Genomic DNA, 27,930 nt, shown 5'->3' on the forward strand with positions numbered 1-27,930 from the left:
TTCAGTTCTGCTAACTTCTTAAATCAACCCTAAACTGAGGCAGGAATGATTTTAAGACCTCTAGCTAACCAAACATTCTGTGGGATACAGTATCAAATTACCCATGCTAGTCTCTCTCTAGTCTCCCAAACCTAAAGAAACAGGCTTCTGCCTTCATTCTAGTCTTTAGTTCCCACCTTATGCCCAATTTTGATAATCAACCCTTGATGTTTTGCAGGTCCAAATTCCTGTCTTATCAAGTCTTCTCAATCTGCCATATATCATGCATTCCTTTAGATAGTTCTTTCAAACCTGGGACCCTGCTGCAGAATTCCTGTATGGAAATCACCTATCAACTAAGAATTCCTCAGTGCTTCACAGACTTCCCTTCATCGTGCCTTAGGCTACAGGTTGCTAAATTTGCCCTTACTCTCTAGAGATTTTCTGGATGCTAATTTTAACAGAGCTACTCTCTAGTTTGACTATCTCCTCAGGATAATGTTCTTTCTACCAGCACTTGAACTGGGTCTGTCTGCCCAAAACTGCTCCAATGTGGATTTAGTTTCAAAAACTTGGTCACTTTTAGCCTGCCATAGCAGGCCATACATACTTGTGTATTCAGGTGCAACATCAAGAGACTAGAATCCAAAAAAAACCTTATTTTGAAATTGGGTCTATTAATTTAACCATTTACTAATCTATTTTAAAACCAAAACCCATATGGATTATGACTCATTTGGATTACGGAAATAAAAATGCAAAGATCAGCAAACATTTAAGATTCTAATATTGAGAGATCTCTTCACTCACAGGGTATGTAAAATATAGACTCCAGATTAAAAGATGCAAAGACTTTGGTTAGAATACAAGAAATTACTGAGTATTTCCCTCCTAAAAAAGACTGCATCTATGCAGATATGGGTTGGTGTAACTGAGTGAACTAGCTGAGATGCAGGCTATGTTGGTAGCTGAGAGTAAAATTATGGCCTTTGGAGTCAACAGCCTGGTTATGAACCCCAACTCATTATTATTACCTGTGTAAAGTCAGCTAAGTTACTTCAGTGCTCGATATTCCTGTATTCTGGTCTATAATAGGGAGATATGCTGCTGCCTGAATTAAATAATGAGCGGAAAATACTCAGCACAGTGTTAACACATAGTTAGAGCGGAATAAATGTATTTATCAGCACTGAATGTGAACTTATTAATGTGGAACAATATAGCTAATAATAAAATGTTTTGATACTACCAATAGATCAAAATTATGAACAATTACATTGATACAAACTGACACATCCGTTGATTTTTAATATCTAAAATATATATATTAAAACAGCCCAGTACCACTCAACACCCAATTTTAGGTACTCTCATTGGCCTTTACATTAAGCCCAATTACAATCTCCCTTGTAAAAATACCTAGCTTGTTAATAAATCAAGCACCTACATTTTAAGTAATTTTACCAAACAATATGCTTCAAACCCCAGTACCAAGTATATGCGAATTGAAAACATTTCTAGAAGACATAAATTTAAAAATACATTCTCACATATACCACACATACTTTTGTAAAAATGCAGAGACCAAAACTAAAGCACAAGGTAACATGCCACATAACAGATATAAGGTTTGACTCAACTCCTTTCAAGCTCTATGAATCTGTATACCCAGCCAAAAAAGGATACTGTATGTGACATTCAAAGAGTATCGTCCAGCTGGTAATGTTGGATGTAAATCACTTTTCCTTTCTATAAGACGATACAACTTGCGAAAAGTAGGTAATGCTGCAGTACGCATCCAAACAATAAAATCCTCATTTATGAATCCATTATTATCTGGGTCAGAATCCAGCATGTAAACTGGTTTAAGCCAGTTCACAGGCTTTGTTGTACCTTAAAAGGAGTGGGGAAGGGATGAGGAGACAAAATATTACATTGTGAAATTAAAGTGGCAGAGAAATAAATAAATTTGGATAATAAATAGGGGTTTATTCAAAAGAAGCTTTGCTGCAATTTTAAAATATTATAGCTGAAATGCTTATAAGACACCACAGAAACTGAATTCATAATTAAAAGTATACATTTCCTTTAGAATTATAGTACATTAGAACATTTACCTAACTTGGTATGAAGCTGAGGAAAGAAAAATTGTGTTTTTCAAAGCATAAACTTTAAGATTCTGAAGACAGAAAATTTAAAATACTTCATTAAAACTCCTAGTTTAATTTTTTAAGGGATATTAGTAATGTTTTACCTTTAAATCGTTCTTTCAGGTTGTCTCCTCCAGGGGGATTTCTGAATTTCACATTTTTATCTGTCCACCAAGCAATACCTTTCTTTTTCAAAGCGATAGGTATAGGATAAGAATCATTGCCAATGAGAAACAATTCTAATGTATCTAAACACAAGCAAAGAAAGACATTACTAACTATCTCTTGAAAACTCATAGCATCTGCTTAACTCTATGAGAAATAAGGACCTGATATTTGCTTCCAAAAGTGGTTGTGACAGAGTAGGCATATGATTCACATTTTTCTTTATTCCTATGTGGATTAACTATGGTAACTTTATAATTCTAGATGGACTTCTCTTCCCTTAACAGAGTTCTAACACTCTAACACTCTAACAGAGTTCTAGCACTTACCCATAGGCTAGCTGACATGCAGTAAGATCGAATGTTTTAATATTAACCCAACTATAATTGCAAGGTAAATCTGCCTTTCCTTCCTTCCAATAATGCATCCCTAATAGCTTCTTGCTTATCCATTTCTCTGTTTGCATTCTCATACAACAGCCACTAGGCACACAGGGCTACTGAGTCTTTGAAATGTGGTTGGTCCAAATCAGTATGTTCTGTAAGTGTACAATACACATCAGATATCAAAGACTTAGTATAAAAAATTAGAATATGAAGTATCTCAACTTTTATATAGTATTATATGCTGAAATAACAGTATCTTGGATATACTGTGTTACATAAAATATATTGCTAAAATTAATTTCACTTGTTTCTTTTCACAGTTTTAAATATGACTATTAGAAAATTTAAAATTACCAGCCCAGGAGCAGTGGCTCACACCTGTAATCCCAGCACCTTGGGAGGCCAAGGTGGGCGGATCACGAGGTCAGGAGTACAAGACCAGCCTGACCAATATGGTGAAACCCTGTCTCTACTAAAAATACAAAAAAAATAGCCAGGCATGGTGGCGGGCGCCTGTAATCCCAGTTACTAGGGAAGCTGAAGCAAGAGAAATGCTTGAACCCGGGGAACAGAGGTTGCAGTGAGCCGAGATTGTGCCACTGCACTCCAGCCTGGGCAACAGAATGACACTCCATCTCAAAAAAAAAAAAAAAAAAAAGAAAGAAAATTTAAAATTACCTACAGGACTTGTATTTATAGCTCACACTATATTTCTATCAGATAGTGCTGCTCTAAATGACCAACTATAGCTCCTTTTCCATGATAAAAATAAAGTCAGTGGGAAGGTCAGCCTGACTTTTATTTTTATATGAAATAAGAAGATTAGCAGAATGTTTCTGCTTCTTTCTTCTCAGAGACAGAAATCCACTCTAAAATGCAAGTATGCTCAAAAGAGAATCACAAAGCATTATAATACCCCATTCAATACTCGATTTAGTCTTAAATGTTTGTTTCTCAATTTCATTCATGTTTACTAAACTATCAAATCTGTAATGAAATTATGCAAATTGTCCTAATTATATATGTCTATATTTGTATCTATATCATACCATTAAACATGCTGTTGGCAATAGCTCCACAAGGAGCAATTGGTTTGTCCTCATTTCTTCGATAAGGCTCACATTCCTTACTGGGATTCTGGTTTTTAGAAGGAAAAGAAGAGATAAATTATTATCCAGGCCTTTGGGAGAACTATGAGCCATCCCTAAATTACTGATTAAGAATTCAACACCTATATTTTTCTCACTTATAATACACAGGTCTGTAATGTAAGTAGGCTATAGATAACACCACATTTAAATATTCAAAATGTATTCTGAACATTACTGTCTTACCTTTTTAATATAACCTTTACTTGCATATGTTTTGTCATACATGCATATATCAAATAAACATCTTTTTTATTTTCTTATCACAGAAAACATTACCACAAAGGGTTTTCTGCCCGAGAAAAATTAAGAAATGGTCTATTGCCAATCCATTTGTGATATAACAAGAAAATCTTAAACTGGAACTAAAGAGGCTAGAGGTTCTAGTTCCTTGGGCAATTCCTTTAATTTAACTGAGCCTCACAAAATAAACATGTCCAACTATACAATCTGAAATTTTGTGATTTGGGGTTAAATCCTATATCTAAGAAAGGAAGGAAGGAGTCTAGTGCAGATTCCTAGAATATATCAATCTTTAAACTGTGCATCCAGGCACAAGAAAAACAAAAATGCTGACAAGGCAGAACATTTGCCTGTGGTCCAGATTTGGTTTTGACGTAGTCCCTAACTGAGGATCTTAAAGAGGTGTGGCAGTTATGGGATTCAACTAGAGATCATATCAAGTCTGAGGTTAGGGGCCTGTCTGAGCTGGGACCCTCCCGCCACATCAAGCCATGTCTCAAAACACATAAACATACCAAGATAATCTCAATTTGAAATTAAGAAGACCCTAATTAGACCTCTTAGGACTATTTCATTACCAGCTAACCTTGACTTGTATCTATATTCTCCATGTCTAGATTGGAAAAAAGCAGTTGTGTGAATGGAAAAGATAAGAGAAGGCTAAGGAAGTCTGTGGTAGGTATCTCATGTCTCTTCAATATTTGACTTCTCAGCTTTTTGGTCCCTGCACTATCTGTATTGATAAAGCTATTAACATTAGGGCAAATATATCTGCTAGCCACTAAATTCTTAAGGAAGTTTTAAAAGAAAGGAAAATAGTATTTACTATCTGTGTCAGGTACTAAACTAAGCAATACTAGGTACTTTGCATTAACTGGCTTACAAAAGCTATTTGATGAGGGCCAGGTGCGGTGGCTCACGCCCCTAATTTCAGCACTTTGGGAGGCCAAGGCGGGAGGATCCCTTGAGTCCAGGTGTTCGAGATAAGCCTGGGCAACATGGCGAAATCCCATCTCTACAAAAATACAAAAAATTAGCCAGGCATGGTGGCATGCACCTTTAGTCCCAACTACTTAGAAGGCTGAGGTGGGTGGTTTGCTTGAGTCCAGGAAGCGAAGGTTGCAGTGAGCAGAGATTGTGCCACTGCACTCCAGCCTGGGTGACAAAGTCAACCCTGTCTCAGAAAAAAAAAAAAACAAGCCGGGCACAGTGGCTCACGCCTGTAATCCTAGCACTTTGGGAGGCCGAGGCTGGTGGATCACGAGGTCAGGAGTTCAAGACCAGCCTGGCCAATATGGTGAAACCACGTCTCTACTAAAAATACAAAAATTAGCCGGGCGTGGTAGCGGGGGCCTATAATCCCAGCCACTCGGGAGGCTGAGGCAGAGAATTGCTTGAACTGGGGAGGCAGAGGTTGCAGTGAGCCAAGATCGCACCACTGCCCTCCAGCCTGGGCGACAGAGTGGTGAGACCCCATCTCAAAAAAAAACAAACAAACAACAACAACAACAAAAACCAAAGCTATTTGATGAGTACCTAATATGCAGCATGTACCATACTAGGTGCTAAAAACGAAAAGAATACAATCCGTATTTTTAAGCAACTCAAAATGTAACAGAGGAAGCAGACCCTTACAAAACCAACTATCATACGAAATAAGAGCCATGATGAAGATGTCTACATTCATTCAGCAAATATTTATTAAATGCCTTCCATGTGCAAGCATGAGCCAGGCACTTGGTAAACAGTGATTAGAGAAAGTCATGCTCCCTGCCCTCATGAGCTTACAGTATAGCTGGAAAGAAAGACAATAGGTAAGCAAACATGTAATTACAAATTACAGTAAGTGTTATGAAGAGGCTATGTGAGTATTTAATGGAAAAAGGATAGGAGGAGCTGCTTTAGAATCTATGGTAATGAAAAGTTTGACTCTGGAGGAGGTATCGTTTAAGTTAAGACATAAAAAAAGACCAGGAGCCAGCCATATAAAGAGAAGACAGAAGAGAGTTTTAAGCAAAGAGAACACCACATGCCACTAAACAAGAACTTATTTCTGTGAAGGTAATGGTGAATGTAGCTGGAGCATGCCAAGAGGGAGGATGATATGTGATGAGATAAGAGGATTACGCATAGCTCAGATCATCCTGAGATTTTACTACAAGTGCTAATATGACCACTGAAAGATTTTAGGTAGGGAAGTGATATTTATACTTTTTAAAAACATCACTATAGCTGCTATGAGAATGGCCTGGAAAGGAGCAGGACTGGATGATGTGAGACACAATTTGTTTATCCAAGCAAAAAGTGGTAGTGACTTGGAACACAAAAATAAATGAAGTAAATATGTAAAGAAGCACATTTTTGCATGGAAGGGCACTTAGAAAAATAGCAGGCCTTGAGATGAGAAGACTTCCAGGGAAACAGTAAAAATGACATTCTAAGCAAATAAAATGCTAAATGGCAAGATGAGCAGATTACTTGTGTCACAATGCATGGTTAGGGAGCAGCAAACAAGGCCCAGGGCAGCCAGGCCTTGTTTAATGTATTAAAAATAGCATATAAGATAATGAGGTTGATGCCAGATTGTACAGGGCCTTACACATAATATCTGGCCCTTTACAGAAAAAGTTGATCAATTCCTGGTGTGGCCTGAAATCTTTGCTTACAGTTTGGAAGAAAAGAATCAGTTTCAGTTTTCTTTACCCTCAGTGAACAGAGCACATATATAAATAAAATAATTGTAAATCAGCTACCATTTCTGGGGTTTTAGAACACACACAATCTATAATCCCTTAAAAATACATACAGAAAGGTCTAGAAACTTGGTGTATCTCACAGTACAACATCTTCTCTGGATTTGAGTGCTAAAAATTGGATCCTATGGAATAAACCCCACATAGATTCAAAATATCATAGGCCTAACCAGAACCCTGTGTATACCAAGGAATCTTTAAGTAGACTTGTATTGCTTAAAATCCCACACATCAGCAACTGATGATCAGCAATAAAACCAATCAGGATAACCTAGAGCAGTTATATTTTACATTTAGGAGGCCCATGCTGCTCACAACATAGTCCTAAATTGTATTCTAAGAGATTCATTAATTCTAAGAAATCCTAAATTGCTCCGGGCCTCTGAATGTTTGCTGCATTGGCAACAGTAACATAAAATACTTAGGGCCAGACGCAGTGGCTCAAGCCTGTAATCCCAGCACTTTGTAAGGCTGAGGAGGGCAGATCACCTGAGGTCCAGAGTTTGAGACCAGTCTGGCCAGCATGGCGAAATCCCATCTCTAATAAAAATACAAAAATTAGCTGGGCTTGGTGATGCGCACCTGTAATCCCAGATACTCAGGAGACTGAGGCAGGAGAATCACTTGAACCTGGGAGGTGGAGGCTGCAGTGAGCCGAGGTCGCGCCACTGCACTCCAGTCTGGGCGACAGAGTGAGACTCTGTCTCAAAAAAAAATAATAAAAAATAAAAAATAAAAAAATATATATAGGCACTAACCACTAATATGGAAAACTGAACAACAGTAAAGAAACTAAGATCCCCTAGTCCACAGATTTCCAAACCAGTCTGGGCATCAATGCATCTGTGCAAATTCCAGGAAAAAATATTTTAACTAAAAATCCTCATGATACAGGCCAGGCATGGTGGCTCATGCCTGTAATCCCAGCACTGTGGGAGGCCGAGGTGGGCTTATCATGAGGTCAGGAGTTTGAGAGCAGTCTGGCCAACATGTTGAAACCCCGTTTCTACTAAAAATACAAAAATTAGCTGGGCATGGTGGTATACGCCTGTAATCCCAGCTACTCGGGAGACTGAGGCATAATTGCTTGAACCTGGGGGGTGCAGGTTGCAGTGAGCCGAGACTGCGCCACTGCACTCCAGCCTGGGAGACAAAGTGAGACTCCATCTCGGGGGAAAAAAAAATCCTCACTATACAAACTATAAATGACAACACTTTAATTTCATCCTCACAATTCTAACTGAACAGTTACTACATATTCTTATTTTACAGATATCATATTTTCATATTTATCATTTTACTTACAAGCAAAGCACTAGAATCTCCATTTAGCTGACTATCATCTCGAGATTTCACGTAACGACGATGATTTTGATAGAAATTAGACAGTCCATAATACATAAACACATTGCCCTAGAGAAACAGAGAGGGAAAAAATTTTCATATAAAAACTATTCTGTATAAACTTATTTCATGTGTACATAAAAGCTACGTAATTTGGACTTTTATTAATTTACAATTTGTGATAGGTAGTGGGGTAAATTCCACGAGTACTTAGCAATCTAAAATGGCACAACTGTAAATAAGGTTAAAGAAAGTATGTTACAAAAAGCCACAAGTAAACTTTAAAACTATCCTTAAAGACGTCAAAGAAGTACCATTTACATTAAAAAAGAATCTTCAAGGAATCTATTAGCCTACTCTGAGCTACCTTCAATTTAAAATTTTCTCTAATTCAAACCGGTCTTCACCCAGTTAGCATCGACTTTTCACAGGGATAATGGTCAAACTTGTTTCTTTTTTTTTCCTCCCAGAGACTAGAGTCTTGCTATGTTGCCCACGCTGGCCCTTAATTCCTGGGCTTGAGCTGTTCTACCGCCTCTGTCCCTAGACGCTGGGAGGTGTGCACTACAGGTCTGTAGCACCACGTGCAGTTGAAACTTTCACTTTTTTTGTCCAAGTGAATTCTGAACTTGAATTGGGATATAATAAATTCCTCAAGAGGACACTATATAATATTATGAGTTAATAAACTACTAATTAGTTCTATGATAATAAGCCACTTTATAATAATCAAGAGAAGTACTTTAATATATTTAATAGAGCCAACTTTGAAATAACCTGGGAAAGAAGGGTAACCTATAAACATTACAATTATTTAGAAGATGCTAAGAAGCCATCTTAAATGATTAAAATTTTTAGAAGTAGCAAACATTAAGCTATTTTCTCCTTTCTGGTTACTACCTTTATTTTCTATATTCTTATCCTCAATTAAAAGTAATTCAGTAACATTATAAGTAGACTTCATTTGATTTGCTATTTTTATATACACTATCATTTATTTAATGCTTGACTTTCAAATGTCAAACCATGCAAATTTTCCCATTCTATATAAAGAAAATGTTTACATGGAAACCTTCTTGTGGAAGAGAGGGAATATCAAAATTACATCACAGAAATTGAGACAATGAATATTCTTTTTCAAAAGGAAATACTACCTCAAGATTCAGTACAGTAAATTCAATTTGTAAACTGAAAAAGAGATTATTTGAATGAACACTGAGACAAAATAACCTACTTGAAGTTCCCTGAAGAGTTTAGTCCAATTCAAAGTTTGAGCTTGTGAAGAAACACAGAATCCACAAGAGAATGAATTTGAGGTTGACTGCCTTTGCAAAAAACAAGTTCTGAAGTGTTTTTTGAATGGGAGAGAAAATTAATGAAGCTTCTATATCACTACTAGTCTCTCGTTTCTTCAATTCTGCCTGTTCTGACAAAAGCAGAATTTATTGCATCTTTATTGTCTGCCCATCACACTGAAAAATCATGGACTTGTAAAGATACTTTAAATATATATTCTGTTTCTGCTGAAACAAAGTTAAATAATTACATTTGTCTTCTACAAAATTTGTTTTCATGTATCATTCAAAAGCAGCATTATCCTGTCCTTTATGTCAGTGCAAGAGCATCTATAACCACTAGATGGCAACCAACTATTAGGGACTATTAAAGTCATCACTACCTTTAGAAAATCTGAAGTTCAGAAAATCTAAACAGTTGGCATGTATTAATGCAGTTTTGCTCCCTTAAGAATAATTATTTTAAGCTCAATTTTCAGGCACAGGAGAATACAAAGTGGTCTTTACATGCCTATTCTGAATCTTTACGTCCGTTAGCATGTGCTCAGAACGGCAGTGTAAGTGCAAACAGATGGATTTCTAACTACTTATAAAAACATAAATGATCAGTAAGGTTTTAATAAGTGTTTGCATTTTTTATAATGCTTCATATGTCATAAAAATAATTCAATTAAGTAATGGGAGAATTATTATTTATTTTCTAAAGTAAAGCTTGCTTTAGTATTGTAAGTATGCACAACAATTTCAGCAATAATTTTAAAAATACAAGTATATAAAACTTGATAAAAAACTGATTCGTACAGTCATAAAATTATCTATTGAAAGGATAAAATACAATGTCTTAAATTTTGTCTACAAAGTACTAACTAAACCATTCAAATAAATGTATTCAATTACCAGACAGCAAAATCCAACAGCCAAACACATAAAACGATCTTCCTCAAAAGCCTATAAACTCCCGTAAATTAAAGTGACTTCTCTATAAAAGGAAAATATCTTATAAAAGACATTTAGTACAATATCAGTATTTTTTAAAGCATGGCTTTTCTAGCACCTTACTTGGAAACACAGACCTCAAAAGACTTTTCCAGTGTGAAGTTAATGGTACAAATGCAAGGTGTCACATCCGGAGATAAACATTTATTACAGGGACTGGAAGGCTCTGTTCCGGTATAATCAATCTGCAAGAGAAAAATATAACTAAGCACTTCCTTAGAGAAAGTGGATACCTAAAACACTCTGAAATGACTTGCTATTAAAAGGAAAATTAAGTCCAATGAAATGACCTAGAGCTCAGACAAAAACTGTTTTTAAGGTCATCTGTTTGACAGTGTGAGGTAGTAAAAACTGGAAAGGGTCCTCTGTTGTTCTACTGGCTGATCTTTCCAAGTAAAGTCCTCTCTTCTTTTTATCAAAGAAATATATTTATGCATACAATCATACATACAAAATTCAAAACTGCATATTTACATAGCCAAAACATCTAAACTATTAAAATACTAGATTAACAGAGATCAATAAATCAGCTTTTCCTCTTAAATCTTTCAATCTTAAATACTTTTCAGTCACCTCAGCTTTCCATGACATACTTTTGAAAAAAATTAGGTTACCAAGAGCTACTGTTTTTTCAACACCTGGTGCTGAATTTGTCTTTGTCTTGGGTTCCCGGCAAGGAGCTTTACGCTTGGAATTTCCCAGGTGACAGAAGTATCTTTGTTATTCATAAGCCCCTTGATTCACACCAGGGTTTATGTTAACAAGATGGCTCAGGATAGCAGCTAGTCACCAGAAAGACTAATTGTGTGATTGGGAACCTCTGGCCCAGCCCAATCTCTTAGGAGGAAAGTGGGACTAAAAATTTAGTTCAATCAATTAGTCTTCAATCAATCAAGCCTACATCATGAAGTCCCAATAGAAACTCTAGACACTGAAGTGAAGGACAGCTTTCTGGTTGGTGAATCCACTAATGTGCTGGGAGGGTAATGTGCTCTAAGTATACAGGGAGAGGGCATAAAAGCTCTGCATTCAGGACTCTTCGAGACCTTGCTATATGTGTCTTCTAGGACCCCCTCTGAATATATAGCCAGTTGATCAGAAATATGGGTGACCTGGAGATCCCTGAACTTGCAAATGGCATCTGAAGTGAGGGAAATCTTATGGCGAGGTAGTGAGAATGGTCTTGGGAACCCCCTGGATTTGGAGCCAGTTGACAAGAAGTATGAGTGGCCTGGGAACTTGACTTGCAGCTGGTGTCTGAAGTGGGGGCAGTCTTGTTGGGGACCATGCCCTTGAACCTGTGGAGTCTGACACCATTTCAGGGTGGTTAGTGCCAGAATTGAATTGCAGTATACTGGTTGCTGTCAGAAGATCTGGCCTGATAGCTAAATTGAAAGGCTTTTTTTTCTACCATAAACATTTTTAAATAGACTAATTTTTATAGTTTAAGGTTCACAGCAAAACTGAACAAAGTACAGAGTTCCCATATACCCTCTGCCTCTGACACACACACAACTTCCCCCACTATCAACATCTCACACCACAGTGGTACATTTGCTACAACCGACGAACCTACATTGACACAACACCATCACCCAAAGCCCACAGGTCACACTAGGGTTCACACTTGGTGCATTTTCTATGGGTTTTGACAAACGTATAATGAGTATCCACCATTATGTTATCATACGGAATAGTCTCTCTGCCCTAAAAAACCTCTGCACTCTATATCCCTCTCTCTGCTAACCCCTGGAAAGGACTGATCTTTTTACTGTCGTCATAGTTTTGTACTTTTCAGAATGTTATATATGAAATCATACCGTATGTACCCTTTTTAGATTGGTTTCTTTCACTTAGTAATACTCATTTAAGATTTTATATGTCTTTTCATGGGTTCACAGTTCATTTATTTTTAGCAATAAATAATATCCACTGTGTGGATGTGCCACAGTTTATTGATTTGTTCACCTACTGAAGGACATCTTGGTTGCTTCCAAGTTATTGAAATTATGAATAAAGCTGTTAAACATCCATGTGCAGGTTTTTGTGTGGACATAAGTTTTCAATGCACTTGGGTAAATACAAGGTATGCTATTGCTGGATCATACAGTAAGAGTATGTTTGCTTTTTTTTTTTTTTTGAGACGGAGTCTCACTCTGTCACCAGGCAGAGTGCAGTGGCGCAATCTCAGCTCACTGCAACCTCCGCCTCCTGGGTTCAAGTGATTCTCCTGCCTCAGCCTTCCAAGTAGCTGGGACTACAGGAGTGCACCACCATGCCCAGCTAATTTTTGTATTTTTAGTAGAGGCGGGGTTTCACCATGCTGGCTAGGATGGTGTCTATCTGTTGACCTCATGATCCGCCCACCTTGGCCTCCCAAAGTGCTGGGATTACAGGCATGAGCCACCGTGCCCAGCCCCATTATTTCTCTTAAACTCTTATTTTGGTCTTGATCTCCTGACCTCATGATCCACCTGCCTTGGCCTCCCAAAGTGCTGGGATTACAGGCGTGAGTCACTGTGCCCAGCCGAGTATGTTTACTTTTGTAAGAAACTGCCAAACTGACTTCCAAAGAAGCTGTACCATTTTGCGTTCCATCATAATTCCTATTGCTCCACATCCTCCCTTAGCATTTGGTAGTGTCAGTTTTGGATTTTCACCATCCTACTAGGTATGTGGTAATATGTCATTGTTGTTGTAATTTGTAATTCTCTATTGATATATGATGTTGAGCATTTTTATATGCTTACTTGCCACCTGAATGTTATGAACTGAATGTTTGTGTCCCCCTAAATGTCCTATGTTGAAGCTCCAACCCCCAGTATGATGGTATTTGGAGAAGGGGCCTTTGGGAGGTAATCAGATTTAGGTGAGGTCATGAGGGTGGAGCTCCTATGATGGGATTAGTGTCCTTATAAGACGAGGAAAAAAGACCACAGCTATCTCAATCTCTATCATCTGAGGACAAAGGAAGATGGCAGCCATCTACAAGCCTGTAAAGGGACCTCACTAGGAGCTGAATCTACCAGTACCTTGACCTTGGACTTCCCAGCCTCCAGAACTACAAGACATAAACATTGGTTGTTTAACCCAACCAATGGAAGGTATCACCCAGCTGATTAAGACACTGTAGTACTCCTTGGTAAGGTGTAACATTTAGTTGCTTTTTAAAAGTCATATATTTGCTTAACAAAACTTGGTTTTGTCAAATTCCAGTATAACCTCCTATAGAAACAGTTTTCATCAAAGCTTATTTGTTTACTGATGAAATTGTTTAGAGAAACTTTTCTTTCACTACAAAATTAAAGAAGAGCTAGTCACATAATTAAAACAAACTGAAAACACAGGTCTCCCAAACGAAGAGAGGCAAAGCCTATGTAATCTTTCATTAGACCTGTTGGGCCACAACTTTGCACCTGGGGCCTTTTCATACACAATATTCCACTTAAATACCAAGTTTTATGATGCTGGAGAGATGAAAGAAAAGACCATTCGGAAAAACGAACTATATTTTAAAATCTCTGTATATTTTCTCCCTCTTAAGACTAATCTAAGCATTAAAAAAGTTGCCAGCTGAACTTATTCCCATATTATACACTTTTGAACAGAAACCTCTCAAATCACTCTGTTTAGAATGAGTTTCTAGGGGCAAAATCTGCAAGAGAAATCCTATTCTTTTTTTAACTGAACAAAAATAATCTGATGGAATTTGAAATCTAATAAATTATGCTACAGTATAAAATATAACAATATAACATTTTATTGGAACCAAGAGTAATCACTGAATATTAAATTACACATGAACAAAATAAAAGATAGCTATAACATCTTCATCACAATCTGACTACAATTTTTTAAATGTATTAAAAAATTACATGTCTTTTGATGCCATGAAAATCTGAAAGGACTGTTTAAAAAAATCATTATCATTAATATATTAAGCCTATGTGTAAGGCATGACATTAGGTATAAGATACACACAAAAGCAATCATAGGTTATACAGTTTACACAGCCTTTTCCTTCACATACATATTTCATCTGACCCTCACCAAAATTCTATAGCATTATCTCCATTTTATATAAAAAGAACACATTCAGAAACTTGTCCAAGGTCACACAAGTAGTAATAGCTAGTGCTAAGCTGGAACCAAGGATTTGACTCCAAGCCTCATGCTCCTTCTACTAAACCATTTTTTCCCCCAAAATAGTCAGTCCCCTTTGCCCTCTAGCAGACTACTTTATCAAAGATAACACATAAATACCAAGAAAACTACCTTAAATTCTAAGTGCCAAACTAGATGGCATAGAGGAATAATAAATAGATGGACCAACACTTCTTTCTTACTGAGAAGCAGCAAAGATTTGAACAGAGCCATAAAAGAAAGATGGAAAAGAGAGAAAGAGGTGGCATATGGAGAAGACAGAGGTGGAAATCACAAGGTATATTTAAGGACAATAGCATACACATTTTGTATTTATGGAGTTTTCATGTTGGAAGGAAAGGAGGCAGCTAAGAAGGTAAACTGGACCCAAAACTATATACTGTATTTCACTGACTACTGTTTACTGAATGTATACTAAGTGCCAGGCATTGTAAGTACTTAATACACATGTAGAAAGTAGAAAAGCTCTTCAAAGCTCGTCTTGGTTTAAAAATAAAATAATAGACACTAGAAATAATAGCTTCTTACTCTAAAGCCTCCTATCAACTATTATTTCTTACACTTTAGCCCAGTTAGTTGCTTCAGCTTACTCAGGCATGCCTGGACAGACCCAGGCAAGTCCTAGCTCATAGCTTATGACCCTTCCTTATTTGGAAATGTTATTGCTTCCTTAAACCTTTCATAAGCAACTTCCTCTCCTTTGTTCTGCCTTGCACTTACCTATTTAGGAAAGTTTTAGGTTATTAGCAAATTGGGTATCAGTTTAAGACTGTGAGGTCCGGCTCCAGCCAATGGATGCAGGACACAGCAGTAAGGACGACCCAAATGTATAAGGGATAAATATGTTGCTTTTCCTTTGTTCAAGTGTGCTCTCACCATTGTTCCATCTGCGAGGAGCGCCCTTTCTGCAGAAAGTAAAGACTGCGTTTCTGAGAGATCCTCTGTCTCTGTGCTGACTTTTCTTCATGGCACTGATTATCTATTTCTAACACACATCATCTCATTTTAAAAATACAACTACCCTGGCAATTGCTGGAATTGTTTCCAAGTTTTGTGGAACTGTCCATTGTGAGTTTTGGAAGGATGCAGGGCTCCACCTCCCACTTCAAAAACCAGAGGGAGAGATGGGTTCTTCCTCTCCATAAACCCATGGTAGCCAATGTAAAGGTACAAGAGCTAGACTCAGCAATCAGACACTCCCACATAAACCAGTGAATCCTGGGAAACAAAGAGTGGGTGTGATTAAATGAGCAGTCACAGTAGTAGTCTAGCAAGAGAAATTCAACAGCAGCTGTGGCATCTGGATCAGACTGTTTATACTTTCAAAACTCCCTTACCTCCCACTTGTCTCCAAACCTGACTCTCTATACGTCCCATCCATTTTGTGTGAGAGTTACCCAATCCTCCTTTAATACTTTCTTTCCTGTCTAAGCTAGCCAGAGCTGGTTACCGCTGCTGACAATAAAGCCTCAGCAAGCTAAGTAACCCTGAGTGTTAAAATGTCTGGCAGGAAATAAGGAACTGAAGAGTTTTGAGGAGAACAACATAATCAAATATTTGCATATAAACAGATAGGAAATAGGACTTTCATTTCTTTCTGACTGCCCATCATGATGTAATCATTCATTCACCTAACATTTATGAATGCCTCTATGGTCCCAGCAAAGAGGATTCAGCCTAGCACCTGACCTCCTGGAGTTCAGTATCTAACACAGAAAACAACATTAAAATAGAATGGATATTTTTATTTAAAAAAAAAAGTATAGGTGGTATGGCAATACAAGCTAGTCTAGTAGTCAGCAAATTTCTCCATGAAAGCTGCTGAGTAGATGTTATCTACAGGGAGAGAGTACAAAGAGAGACTACACCCCTGACTGGGGGCTTGGAACGTGATATAGTTTCGATATTTGTCTCTCTTTGCTGCAGCATTTGCCAATTAACCTGTTTGTTAAATTTTCAGCACTCTCTGGATTACTCTTCAATAGGCAAATTTGTTTTGCCTTTAGATATGGATGGATATCACAGTTATACAAGCTTGATTTATAGTATATAATATTTTCCTTGGGTAATTTCAAGAACTCCTTCAGACCCATAATACCATTCAGATGACCAAAAAACTCTCAACAAACTGTGTTAAGATGTCTTGATGGTACTGACTGAGTTTCATTCACTCATTCAAACCTGAGTCCCTATTAGGTGCTAGGCACTGTCTACAGGATGAGAATACAAAATGGAAAAATACATTGTTCATGCTACAAAAGAATTTACAGACAAGTGGGATAGAAAGTCACATTTATGAATAATTACAGGATAATATAATTTTAAGGCAGGCTGTAAGCTAGTACTTCTGGAAACTGAGAGAAGCATATATACCAGGTAGAAAAAGGAGAATCAAGGAAGACTTTCCATGTTAATAGGAACTACATTTGAAAATGTGATAGAATAAGAAAAGGAAGGTCATTTCAGGTAAACTATTAGCATGCCACATTCCAGAAACTATAGTAGTTTGCCATGACTAGAGCATAAGGTAGGGGAGTGGTAGGAGATGTGGCTAGAAAAGCAGAAAGTAGCCTATCATGAAGAAAATTACACTCTATGTAAAGGGGTTTGAACAGTATCATGAATGCTAGACAGAAACAGCCATAAGAGAAATTTTAAATAAAAGAAGGAAACATTAAGACTAGCCTCTTAAAAAGAATCACTGTGGCAGCAATGTGCAGAGAGATTAAAGAGAATGCCAGACAGAATGCCACCACAATAATCCAGGTGAAATATGTTGAGAACTTAAACTAATAAAGTGGCAGCAGGAATACAAAAGACAGATTCACAAAAGAAAGAGAAGGTAGAATCTACAGAACTTAGTGCCTAGAGATGGGATGAGGGCAAATACACTTAGGTTGATTTCCAGGGTTTCTGGCATGAAAAACCCGTGGATGGTGATGCCACTCTCTGTAAGGTTCACCACTGCTTTTGATGTCACTAAATCAAAAGTCAGTTCTCAGGCCGGGCGCGGTGGCTCACGCCTGTAATCCCAGCACTTTGGGAGGCCGAGGCGAGTGGATCACGAGGTCAGGAGATCGAGACCACGGTGTAACCCTGTCTCTACTAAAAATACAAATAATTAGCCAGGCCTGGTGGCGGGTGCCTGTAGTCCCAGCTACTCGGGAGGCTGAGGCAGAAGAACGGCGTGAACCCGGGAGGCGGAGCTTGCAGTGAGCGGAGATCGTGCCACTGCACTCCAGCCTGGGTGACAGATCGAGACTCTGTCTCAAAAAAAAAAAAAAAAAAGTCAGTTCTCAGTCCTGCTCTTCTGTGAACCATGAGCAACAACATTTGGCATGTTGTTTACAAGCTCTTCCTTTGATTCCAGGATACCCGTTTCCATGTTTTTGTCCTACCTCACTGGCTGCTCCTTTTCAGTCTCCTTTGCTAGTTCCTCCTTATCTCCCCAGCCTCTAAACACTGGAGTGACTCAGGGATCTTCTTACTTTTCTTTGACCTATAAATCACTCCTATGATTTCATCCTATCTTAGGCCTTTATACAATATCTATGCTAATTAGGCCTTTATACATCATCTATGCTGATTAACCCTCAAAATGTGTAACTCTAGTCTCAACCTTCCCCTTGAACTCTATATTTGTTTGCCTACTCATTATTCCCAACTTGGATGTCTAATGGCATCTCATCCTAACAAGTCAAATATTGAACTATTTATTCTGCTTCCCCCACCACATCCTCTTACTAGCATACTTAAAACCTCATTTTCCTGCAATCTTCCCCATCTTGAAAAATGACAACTCCATCCTTCCAGTTACAAACCAAAATATCTTAGTCATCTTTGATTCTTCACTTTCTCTTACACCCCATATATCAATTGCATGAGAAAATTCTATTAGCTCTACTTTCATAAATATATTCTATATCTAACTGCTTTTCACTGCAACCGTTCTACTGTGACCACCATCACCTCCTGCTTGAATTACTTGCAATAGCCTCTTAACTGGTTTCCCTGTGTGATATTGTGATTTACAGTAAGAAATACACATTTAATCTTTGCTCCCAGTTTCCTGGTACAGAGCTCCTAAAAAAAACTCTTACAGTCTCTGAGTGATGAGTGTCTTTCATATGCTAATGATACAATTGGTGGTTGGCGCCCCCTAAATAGCTTCAGGATGGAAGCTGGTAACTAGAAAGACCAAGGCATGAACAGACCTGTGGGAAGGGGAAAGGGACTGAAGGTTGAGTCCCAGGGGGCAGAGTGACTGAAGACTGAGTTGATCACCAATGGTCAATGATTGAGTCAATCGTGTACATAATGAAGCCTTCATGAAAACTCAAAAAGACAGGGTTCAGAGAGCTTCCAGATAGCTGAACACATGGAAGTGCCTGAAATGTGGCACCCCAGTGAGCACATGGAAGCTCTGAACCCCTTCTCCAAACATCTCCCTTTACATCTCCATCTGGTTTTTCATCTGTATCCTGTGTAATATCCTTTATAATAAACGGGTAAACGTAAATAAAGTGTTTACCTGAGTTCTATGAGCCGCTCTAGCAAATAAAGCAAACTCGAGGGGGTCATGGAAACACCAGTTTATAGCAATTTGGCCAGAAGTACAGGTCGCAGCCTGGGACTTGCAATTGGCATCTAAAGTGAGAGGCAGTCTTGTGGGACTGAGCCCTTACCCTGTGGGATCTGATACTATCTCCTAGTAGATAGTGCCAGAATTTAATGAAATTATACGACACCCAATTGGTGTATGCCGGAGAATCTGGTGTCAGAACTGGATGGTGTGTAGGGAAAAATTTCCACACATGTGGTGTCAGAAGTGTTGAGTGGTGTGCGAGACTAGGAAATATGCTTTGGCTTTTTCCTGTCAGAAATACCCTGCTTTACTCTTATTTACCAGGCAATATTCTCCACGTCAAGGCCAGAGTGACTCTTTTTAAACATAAGTGAAATAATATCACCTATCTGTACAAAACTTTTCAATGGCTTCTCACCAAACTGAGTGGAGAAGCCAAAGTTCTTATAGTGCTTCATGTGATATTCCTCCCAATACTTCCCAATACCCTCATCTTCTACTATTCTTCCCCCTCTACTTCAGCCATACTGGCCTCTTTGTTGTTCCTCAAACACCTAACTAAGCACATTCCTCAGGACCTATGCTCTTACTATTTCTTCTGCCTGGAACATTCTTCCCTCACATATCAATATGGTTCACTCTCTTCCCTCTTTTGGTTCTTTATTCAAATGCCATTTTACTGAGGCTTCCCCTGGCTACCCTATTTAAAATTATAAATCATCAACCCTTCCTTCATTTTTCTTCATAGGATTTTTTTACCATTTAACATACTTCAAATGCAGCAAATTAAGGAGTTAAAGGGAGATGGGAATGGACATTGTCAATAAGCATGGACCCTTCTTTCTAAACAGATTGTATGGAAAGAGAATACAGGAAACTACAGGAAACTAAACAAGAGGTCAGATGGCTAAAGTATGAATCCCACCTGTGTGACTAAGCAGAAGACTTAATCTCAGATTCAATGTCCTCATCCAAAAAAAAAAAAAAAATGGAGAGAATAATAATGTTACCCTTGTTAAGTGTCACTGTATCAACCAACATGATGTATGTAAAACTCTTAGCAGAGTAAACTCTTAAAAAATGTTAGTCATTATTAATAGTTTTATTATGAAATACAATTAAGATAAGCCAGATACAGTGGCTTGCGCCTGTAATCCCAGCTACTTGGGAGGCCGAGGCAAGAAGATCACTTGAGCCCAGGAGTTTGAGGTAACAGTGAGCTATGAACATGCCACTGCACTCTAGCCTGGGCAACGGCAAGGCCCATCTCTAATTTTTTTCAAAAAAAGGCCAGGTGTGGTGGCTAACAATGCTTATAATCCCAACACTCTGGGAGGACATGGCAAGAGGACTGCTTGAGGCCAGGAGGTCAAGAGCAGCCTGGGTAACCAAGCGAGACCCCCATCTCTAGCAAAAATTTAAAAATTGGCCAGTCCTGGTGGCATGCGCCTATAGTCCTAGTTACTCAAGAGGCTGAGGTGGAAGGGTTGCTTGAGCCTAGGAGTTCGAGTTTGCAGTGCGCTACGACTGTACCACTGCAATGAAGCCCAGGCAACAGAGCAAGACCTTGTCCCTAAAAAAGAAAAATAAAATAAAAATAAAAGACAGGATATTTTTGTTTTTTGAGAAGAAACCAAAACACATTTATATGCTGAACAGATGGAAAAAAGAGGCTGAAGAAAACAAGAGGAAGATGGTGATATTCAATACTCATAACTTTTTTTTACGTATCAGCAAAGCCACATACCTAACTCGCTTTTCACATGAAAAAACATTAATGACTTTCACTATGAAATCAAGTTGGATTCAATGTTATTATAATCAATATAAAAATGCAAACATTAATTCCAGCGTCTAAACTACTAGTCTCACGTCTATATGAGATCTAACTCTCATCCTGATGACATACCATTTCACCACCAGATAAATCTTCCTCTAACCCTGTGTTGCAGAGACTGCTAATAGCAACCCCTCAGCTCATTTTCTATTCTATCTTTCTTTCACAGTACAAAACTCTCACTTACTGAGAAGCTTGTTATCAGAATGAAAACATTTTCCAGCCTCCCTTGTAGTTTGTGTGGCCTTGTTACCAAGTGGAGGTGGTACATGACAGTTTTCAAGAACCTTCTTTAAAAGCCCTTTATCCCTTTGTTCACCCCTTCTTCCATATTGCTACCGTGAAAAGGCAGTTAGAACCCTAGCTTCCATGCCGAACTATAAGCATGAGAGCCAATTCTAAGAATGGCTGGGCAGTAAATGATTAGATCAAGTGAAGACTCAGTAAAACAGAACTCCATGACAGCCTCATACTATGTTCCTAAGGCATTTTACATGAGAATGAAAATCGTAATTACTCATTGCTCAACCCACTCCTAACTGATAGTGTAGCAATCATGTCACTTCCCTGGTTTAATATATTCATTATCAAATACTCAAGACTATCCACAATCTAGCACCAACTAATTTGCCCTTACTCCTATTTTATCTATACACTTTTTGATTTCCTGCCACTAGATCATTGTTCATACTAATCACCTTTCTTGGAATGCATCCAAACCTCCCCTAAAGAAGTGCTATTTATCAAGTACCAGCTCAAAGCCCACTTCCTACACAGCATTCCATGGTCATTAGAAATAGATGTAATTGCATCCTCCTTTGAACTACCAAAGGATATTCTTCCCTGTGCCATTCACCTAGCAATGCTTAGTTTTCTTGTTATTGTGTCTCATCTTCCCCAAAAGATGCCAAGCTCCTTAAGAAGGTCCTCTGCTCCAAAAAGGTGTGGGGGGAGGGGAGCAGGGAGGGAAGTCCTGTTCCCAAACTTTCCCTATCTCCCACTATTCCCAGCGATGCACTTTGAAGAAAATGTATGAAGACAATGTCCAATGTTGATTAAAATCCTTTGTAAATTTAACTCAGCTTATGAGTTTTCACCATCAAATAAAACCACAACACCCTTTATCAGCTAAAATTCAAGGGTAGCCAGACATAATGTCCAGACCTTAATAAAACCTTATGGGCCTAACGATCCTTTATTTTTTGAATAAAGTTGTTACCATGGGTTGTAACAACTTTATTCAAAAAATAAAGTTCACACTAAAGCACATAGTTCCTATGTTTAGAAACAAAAGAGGCTACCAAGTGGAAGAGGAGCTACAGTTCTCTCATTTTGAAAAATTAATGCTTACTAATGTTAAGAGCATACAAGGCACAGTGCAAACTACAATGATAGTCTGGAGACTTGCCTATTAGCTAAAATCCAAGACAAAGAACCAGAGGCAAAATAGAACAGATGTAGATGAGCAGATAGGAGATATCACATTCTCAGTTTTGTTTTGCTACCACTGTAATTGTTCACTTAAGTCAAACTGGCATTTCTTCTTGGTAATTCTAAAAATACATTCTATTCCTAAGAAACAGACTCAGAATTTAATGCAGTGGGAAAGGAGGAATTTGAAAGATGTGCATTTTTTACACTATATAGGAAAAGGACTGGAAAACTTCCATTTTGAATGTAAATTTGTCAAAAAGGAAATCAACATAAGACCTAAACAGGTCATTCAACAAAATGCTGAGTAATAAGGTAAATCATTTTAAGTATTAATCAAATTAAGTTAAAAATCGTATTTTAAGTACTCCCCCTTGAACTGATTATTCCACACTAAATGATTTATCTGAAGTCTTTTCGAGAGACCTTTCGAGAGGTAAGTAAAATAAAACTTTCAAAAGCAACTTTGTTTAGGCTGCCTGATTTTTGTCTGTGACAAAGAAATGAAGAATGATGTTCCTAAGCCAAGATTAATGGTAAATTTTATATCTACTCAATCTGTACAAAGACAGAACCTAAGCAATTGCCAGTGATCATTACACCTACCTTGAACAATTATTGAGGACTAGAACATGTAAATTAAACACAGCTATTTGTGTAGCAAATGCTAACTTTGCTGGTATGATTCATTAAAACTCTAAGTCATGGGCAGGTAATTTTTTTCTGTAAGAGGCCAGAAAGTAAATACTTCAGGCTTTGTGGACCCAGAAGCATGGTCCAAGATATTAGGTATGTAGGTTCTTATGTAACGAGAGAGAAAACAACTTTGCAACAATTTTTATTGATAAAATTCAAAATGCAACAATAATATGTACAATTTTTTGGTAACATAGGTCTACTAATATTAATGAGAAGAATGGAAATCTTGGAGGAGATATTTCTCATAATTGGGATTCAAAGTTAGTGCTCTCCTATCATCAAATCGATTACAAATGTTCATCTGTAAAATGTTCCTGGGCCATGCAAAAACATTCCAGCTGGCCATATTTACTTTCGCATTCCTTGCTCTAAGTACTAACATTACTTGAGAAACATGTTAAAACACCACAAACCTTAATTTCCAAAAGTCAGCTTCTAAGTAACTAAAATCAACTTGAATATTAAAACCTTAAACTTTTTAACATAAAAGTGCCTAATCTTTAACAATAATTTATACAAAGCAACTTATTCTTCCCTGACTCTTAGCTAAAGCCTAAGTATAACAAAGATTGCTAAATACAGATGAGAAATTTAATCTCCTTAAAAATCTTATAATCTAATAATTCAATTTAGGAGTAAAAACATACATAAAAATTTTTATCAGAAACTAGGACAACAGAAAATAATCAGGATTAAATAATCGAGGGCAGTAAATAAAATAAGGTGAAGAAGAAAGTTGAGAGTTTATCAAACGTGGGGAAGGGGGAGCTAATTCACTAAGATCTCATGAAAATGTACCTTAAACGTTTTGGCAACACTAACTTGAAGTAAATGTTTAGTTTTTAAACTTAGTCTGAATAACAACCTAATCTGACTTTAACCACAAATTTAAAACTATGTAACTTCACACTGATACTTTTACAAAAGTTAAGAATAACCTCACTATATTTTTCAAGTAACCTCTGTATCTCAGTCTCACCAACAAGGGTCCTAGACTAGAAAATCAGTGCCCTTTGAAAGATGTGCCTGACTCACAATTGCCAAATTAAAGGAAATCTTCATTCCTTGCCCTGATAATAAATGAAGATATTAAATATTTAAAATATTTTCTCGTGAATGATAAAGCAATTATGATTTTCTATTAGCCTCATTTTATTTAGATTATTGAAAATCTAAAAACCAACTAAACAAGATACATAAACCTAAAAAGTAGAGGAAATCTGCTACCAAAGTTAAGCATTAAAATGTGAAAATATCTTTTTCTTCCAGGGGTGTCCAAGACACTTTTCAAAAGTAGTAATTTTTAATGTAACATTTCTGTGGGAATGAGAAAAATCCAGTGATTTTATACTTGAAAAAGTTTGGATTTTTGATTTTGGCATTTTAAGCTATATTTAAAAAGCATTTGGATTTGACAAGCCTCCTTTGCCCTAGTAATTTGAACTAAAATAGCAATGAAGGGTTTTTTAAATAAAAAATACAGTGTGAGTAACTTACAGTATGGAAGCGAATGTTGGTAAGAACTTCTCATTACCCATTTACAACTAGTGCGTAACAAAGGGTAGAGAACAAGCAGGAAACAAGTATGTGTGTTTGGGGAATCTCCAGACACAATTCAGAAGCATTTCTCTATACATTTAGCATCCAAACTTTAAAAATATATATGTGGATTCTGTCTGCACAACTGTATGTCAGTGTCAGTAAAAAATTCCCAATTATTCTTAATTTTCATTTCCTCGTGTTCCAAAGGCAATACAATTTAAACACATCCTGCTTTTTTAAAATCACATTTGAATTGGAAATCATAGAATTTTAGAGTTGAACAGCCTCTTAGAGGTAGTCTAATCTGAATCTTTTGGTTCTTCAAGTAAAGAAATTGGACTCAAAATTATATCTAAGATCACAAAGTACAGAGTGACAGAGCTGGGATTTCAATCCTAATTCCCTGACTCTTCAGTACCCTTTTAACCAGGCTAAACTGCAGCAGATTCTTCAGGCAACTTGAAATCAGAATTACACATGAGAGCCATTTGAAAAATTTCTATTTCGTCTACTACTTAGCGTGAAGAACCTTATTTTACTCCAAAACCCAAAGATTTTTAGAAAAGTTAAATATTTATTTTTATACTATAGTAAATACTAATGGAAGCTGAGTTCTGAGAATACTAATTTATACACAATTCCAAATTATTGCTATTTTCATCTTATTATCTTAAGAAGTTTAAATAAAATCATTCAAATTTCTGATGTTAAATTATTTTCTTCTACTTTACTAACATTGCAGTAAGGATCTTAGTGTAGGGTGAAAGCTTAAAGCTGGGAATCAAGACACCTGAGTTTCTGTCTCATTTTTTACAATACTCTCAACTAGTTTACTGTCAAATCTCAACCTCTCTATTTCTCGTCTCCTGATTAAGGATCAGGAGACAGATACCTAGTGCCAGACATCTTATTTACATTGCTTCTAATTCTCACACCTTAGAAGATATGAATTATTCTACCTATTTTGCAGGAAACTGAAGCTCAGAGAGATTAAGGAAATTTTCCAAGAAACTGAGCTGGTTAGTAGCTGAGCTGGAATTTAAAACCAGCTCTGCCTGACCCCAGCCAATGCCCATGTTCCTTGCATGACACCGCTTTGCCCATATCTTAATATAGTGTGTGATCCTAGTATGGTTAGAACAAGAAGTACTACATTTGCAGGATTATTAGGGAGATTAAGGTGATAAAACAAACTAAAATACATGCTGAAAAAAAAACTGTAACTCTCGTTATTAAATTGAGAATGAATTTTTAGTAAAAAACTTTAAAACTAGTTATTCTATAGATACTATTCTTATTACTGTCAACAACACTGAAGTAAGCACTGTAGAATTACAAAATACATCAATCTTGCTTTTAGAGATAACACTGCAAATTAAACTGGAACCCCATCCCTATTTCAGTAGTTAAAAATAAAATTACTCTCAAAGTCCCAATACATCACATACGTAAGTATATTTATTAAAATGTGTGTGTGTGTGTGTGTGTGTGTGTGTAAATAGAACAGAAGGAATCAAGAGAACTTGGTACTAGTTCCTGCCCTTTCAAATAGATTTAGAAAAAAAAAACATTCTCAGATATGCAAGAAAAGATGAGAGACGCTTAATACTGGACACCTATAGAGTATATATTAATACAGTGTACTATCAACCATCTTCACCCCTGCAGATAAATAAAGATACTGTGCTTCTGACAAAGAAATGTTTCCCCAAGTTTTCCTGTCATGTGTTACATATTCAGCAAAGTTAATATCAGTAATATGTTTGGTAGACAGTGCACAACTTACTCCCTGAGTGCGGTCACTGGCTCTTTTTGGGGAAAAAAAAAAAAAAAAAAAAAAAAAACCCAGCAAAGGTAGGGCACATTAATAAAAGTAGCCTAAAAGCAAAACCAGAACTGAAGTTTCAGGTTATCTTTTATGTACATCTTGCCCTACAACTAAAAATATCGAATTAGCTCAAAATGAAAAGTACTATGCACATTTGTCATAAGTCCTCATATGTGACCTGATAACATGCGACAGCTTCTTTACATTAGAATCGTCAATACCTCTACGACTCCAGTTCTTTTCCCAACAATGGTCAAGGTGTTCATCTCTGTGTCTTGGGATACTTCCCACAAACGTAATGGCACTTTGACCCTGTCAATTCACTCAGGGTTACATGTACCTAGTTACAACTGCCCCTCACCCCCACTTCTCTTTTTACCTCCGTGAACAACCCCCGCTAATCCCGACGGAACCACACAAACCGCCCACTGAAGAAGCGTTCTCCACCTGACCTATCTTCTGCATTAAACATTCATTCCGTTTTCGTAAATCTCGAGCAAGACAAAGCTAGGACAAACCTGCAAATTCAGGAAACCCGCAGAAAGAGAAAGAAAAAACGGAGAAACAGAGGGAAGGGGGTGGGGGACGGCGCGGGGTACGCCAGTCAACTGGATTCTGGGCGCTGGGAAAGCCGTGGAGCGGGCGCGTAGGACCCTCCCCCCGAGCAACGCCAACTCCCACCACAGCTCCCTCCCCTCACCTCGATCTCGCGGATGTTGTTGGAGGTGACAAAGATGCCAATGCCAATGGGAATGAAGATGAGGCCGATGATGAAGAAAATAGGTAGCACCGTGCCAGCCGTAAGGATGGGCTGCCAAGCTGGCAGCCGTTGCTGTTTGAAGGCCGTGTTATCCGGTCTCCGAGTCTTCGCGCTGCCCCCCGGAGCACACGGGGGCCCACCGTCCACTTCATCCTTCGCGTTATAGTTCATCGCCATCGATCCCCGGGGCGCCGCTCCGCGACTTGCAGGTGGACTACCCAGGGGGCCCGCCGGCTGACCCTGACAGGAACCTCTCGATCGCCGCTGCCGCCGCCGCCGCCGCCACAGCCACCTCCGCTGTAGAGCGGAAGAGGCGGGACACTCTTCCGCCAAAGGCCGCTGACGGGAAGCGAAAGTAGGCTGGAGACGCCAGAGGGAGGGAGAGAGGGAGGAGGGAGAAGAAGGAGGGACATGGGGAGGGGAAAGGGGAGGAGGAAAGAAGCGGGAACGAAAAAGCGGACGCACCCTGAACATCTGTCCTGTGACGGGCTCAGCCACTGGATCGCGAAGCTACATTCGCGCATGCGCGGTCCTAGAGCTACGGTGACTCAGCGCCTGCGCTGTAGGCGCATCTTCGCTCTGTTGGCCGTGGCTTTAGTTAGCACACAGCTGTGTTTTACTCTGG

The 27,930-nt window shown here is 38.0% G+C and overlaps 1 protein-coding gene across 1 annotated transcript in view; it reads right to left on the reverse strand.

Annotated features, from left to right (window-relative positions):
* The window catches only part of TMEM30A (transmembrane protein 30A), a 32,004-nt gene extending 4,180 nt beyond the window's left edge, over positions 1–27,824 (reverse strand). Inside the window, exons 1-6 of the mRNA XM_054493102.2 lie at positions 27,246–27,824; positions 10,537–10,644; positions 8,130–8,237; positions 3,730–3,817; positions 2,234–2,377; positions 1,666–1,872 (exon numbers count right to left, since the gene is read on the reverse strand). Of these exons, the coding sequence (XP_054349077.2) occupies positions 1,666–1,872; positions 2,234–2,377; positions 3,730–3,817; positions 8,130–8,237; positions 10,537–10,644; positions 27,246–27,779 (1,189 nt within the window). The 5' untranslated portion in view covers positions 27,780–27,824. The remainder of the gene's footprint in view (positions 1–1,665; positions 1,873–2,233; positions 2,378–3,729; positions 3,818–8,129; positions 8,238–10,536; positions 10,645–27,245) is intronic.
* Between the last annotated feature and the right edge of the window lie 106 nt (positions 27,825–27,930).

The sequence above is a fragment of the Pongo pygmaeus genome, chromosome 5 (genome assembly GCF_028885625.2).
Source record: "Pongo pygmaeus isolate AG05252 chromosome 5, NHGRI_mPonPyg2-v2.0_pri, whole genome shotgun sequence".
Classification (NCBI taxonomy): Eukaryota; Metazoa; Chordata; class Mammalia; order Primates; family Hominidae; genus Pongo; species Pongo pygmaeus.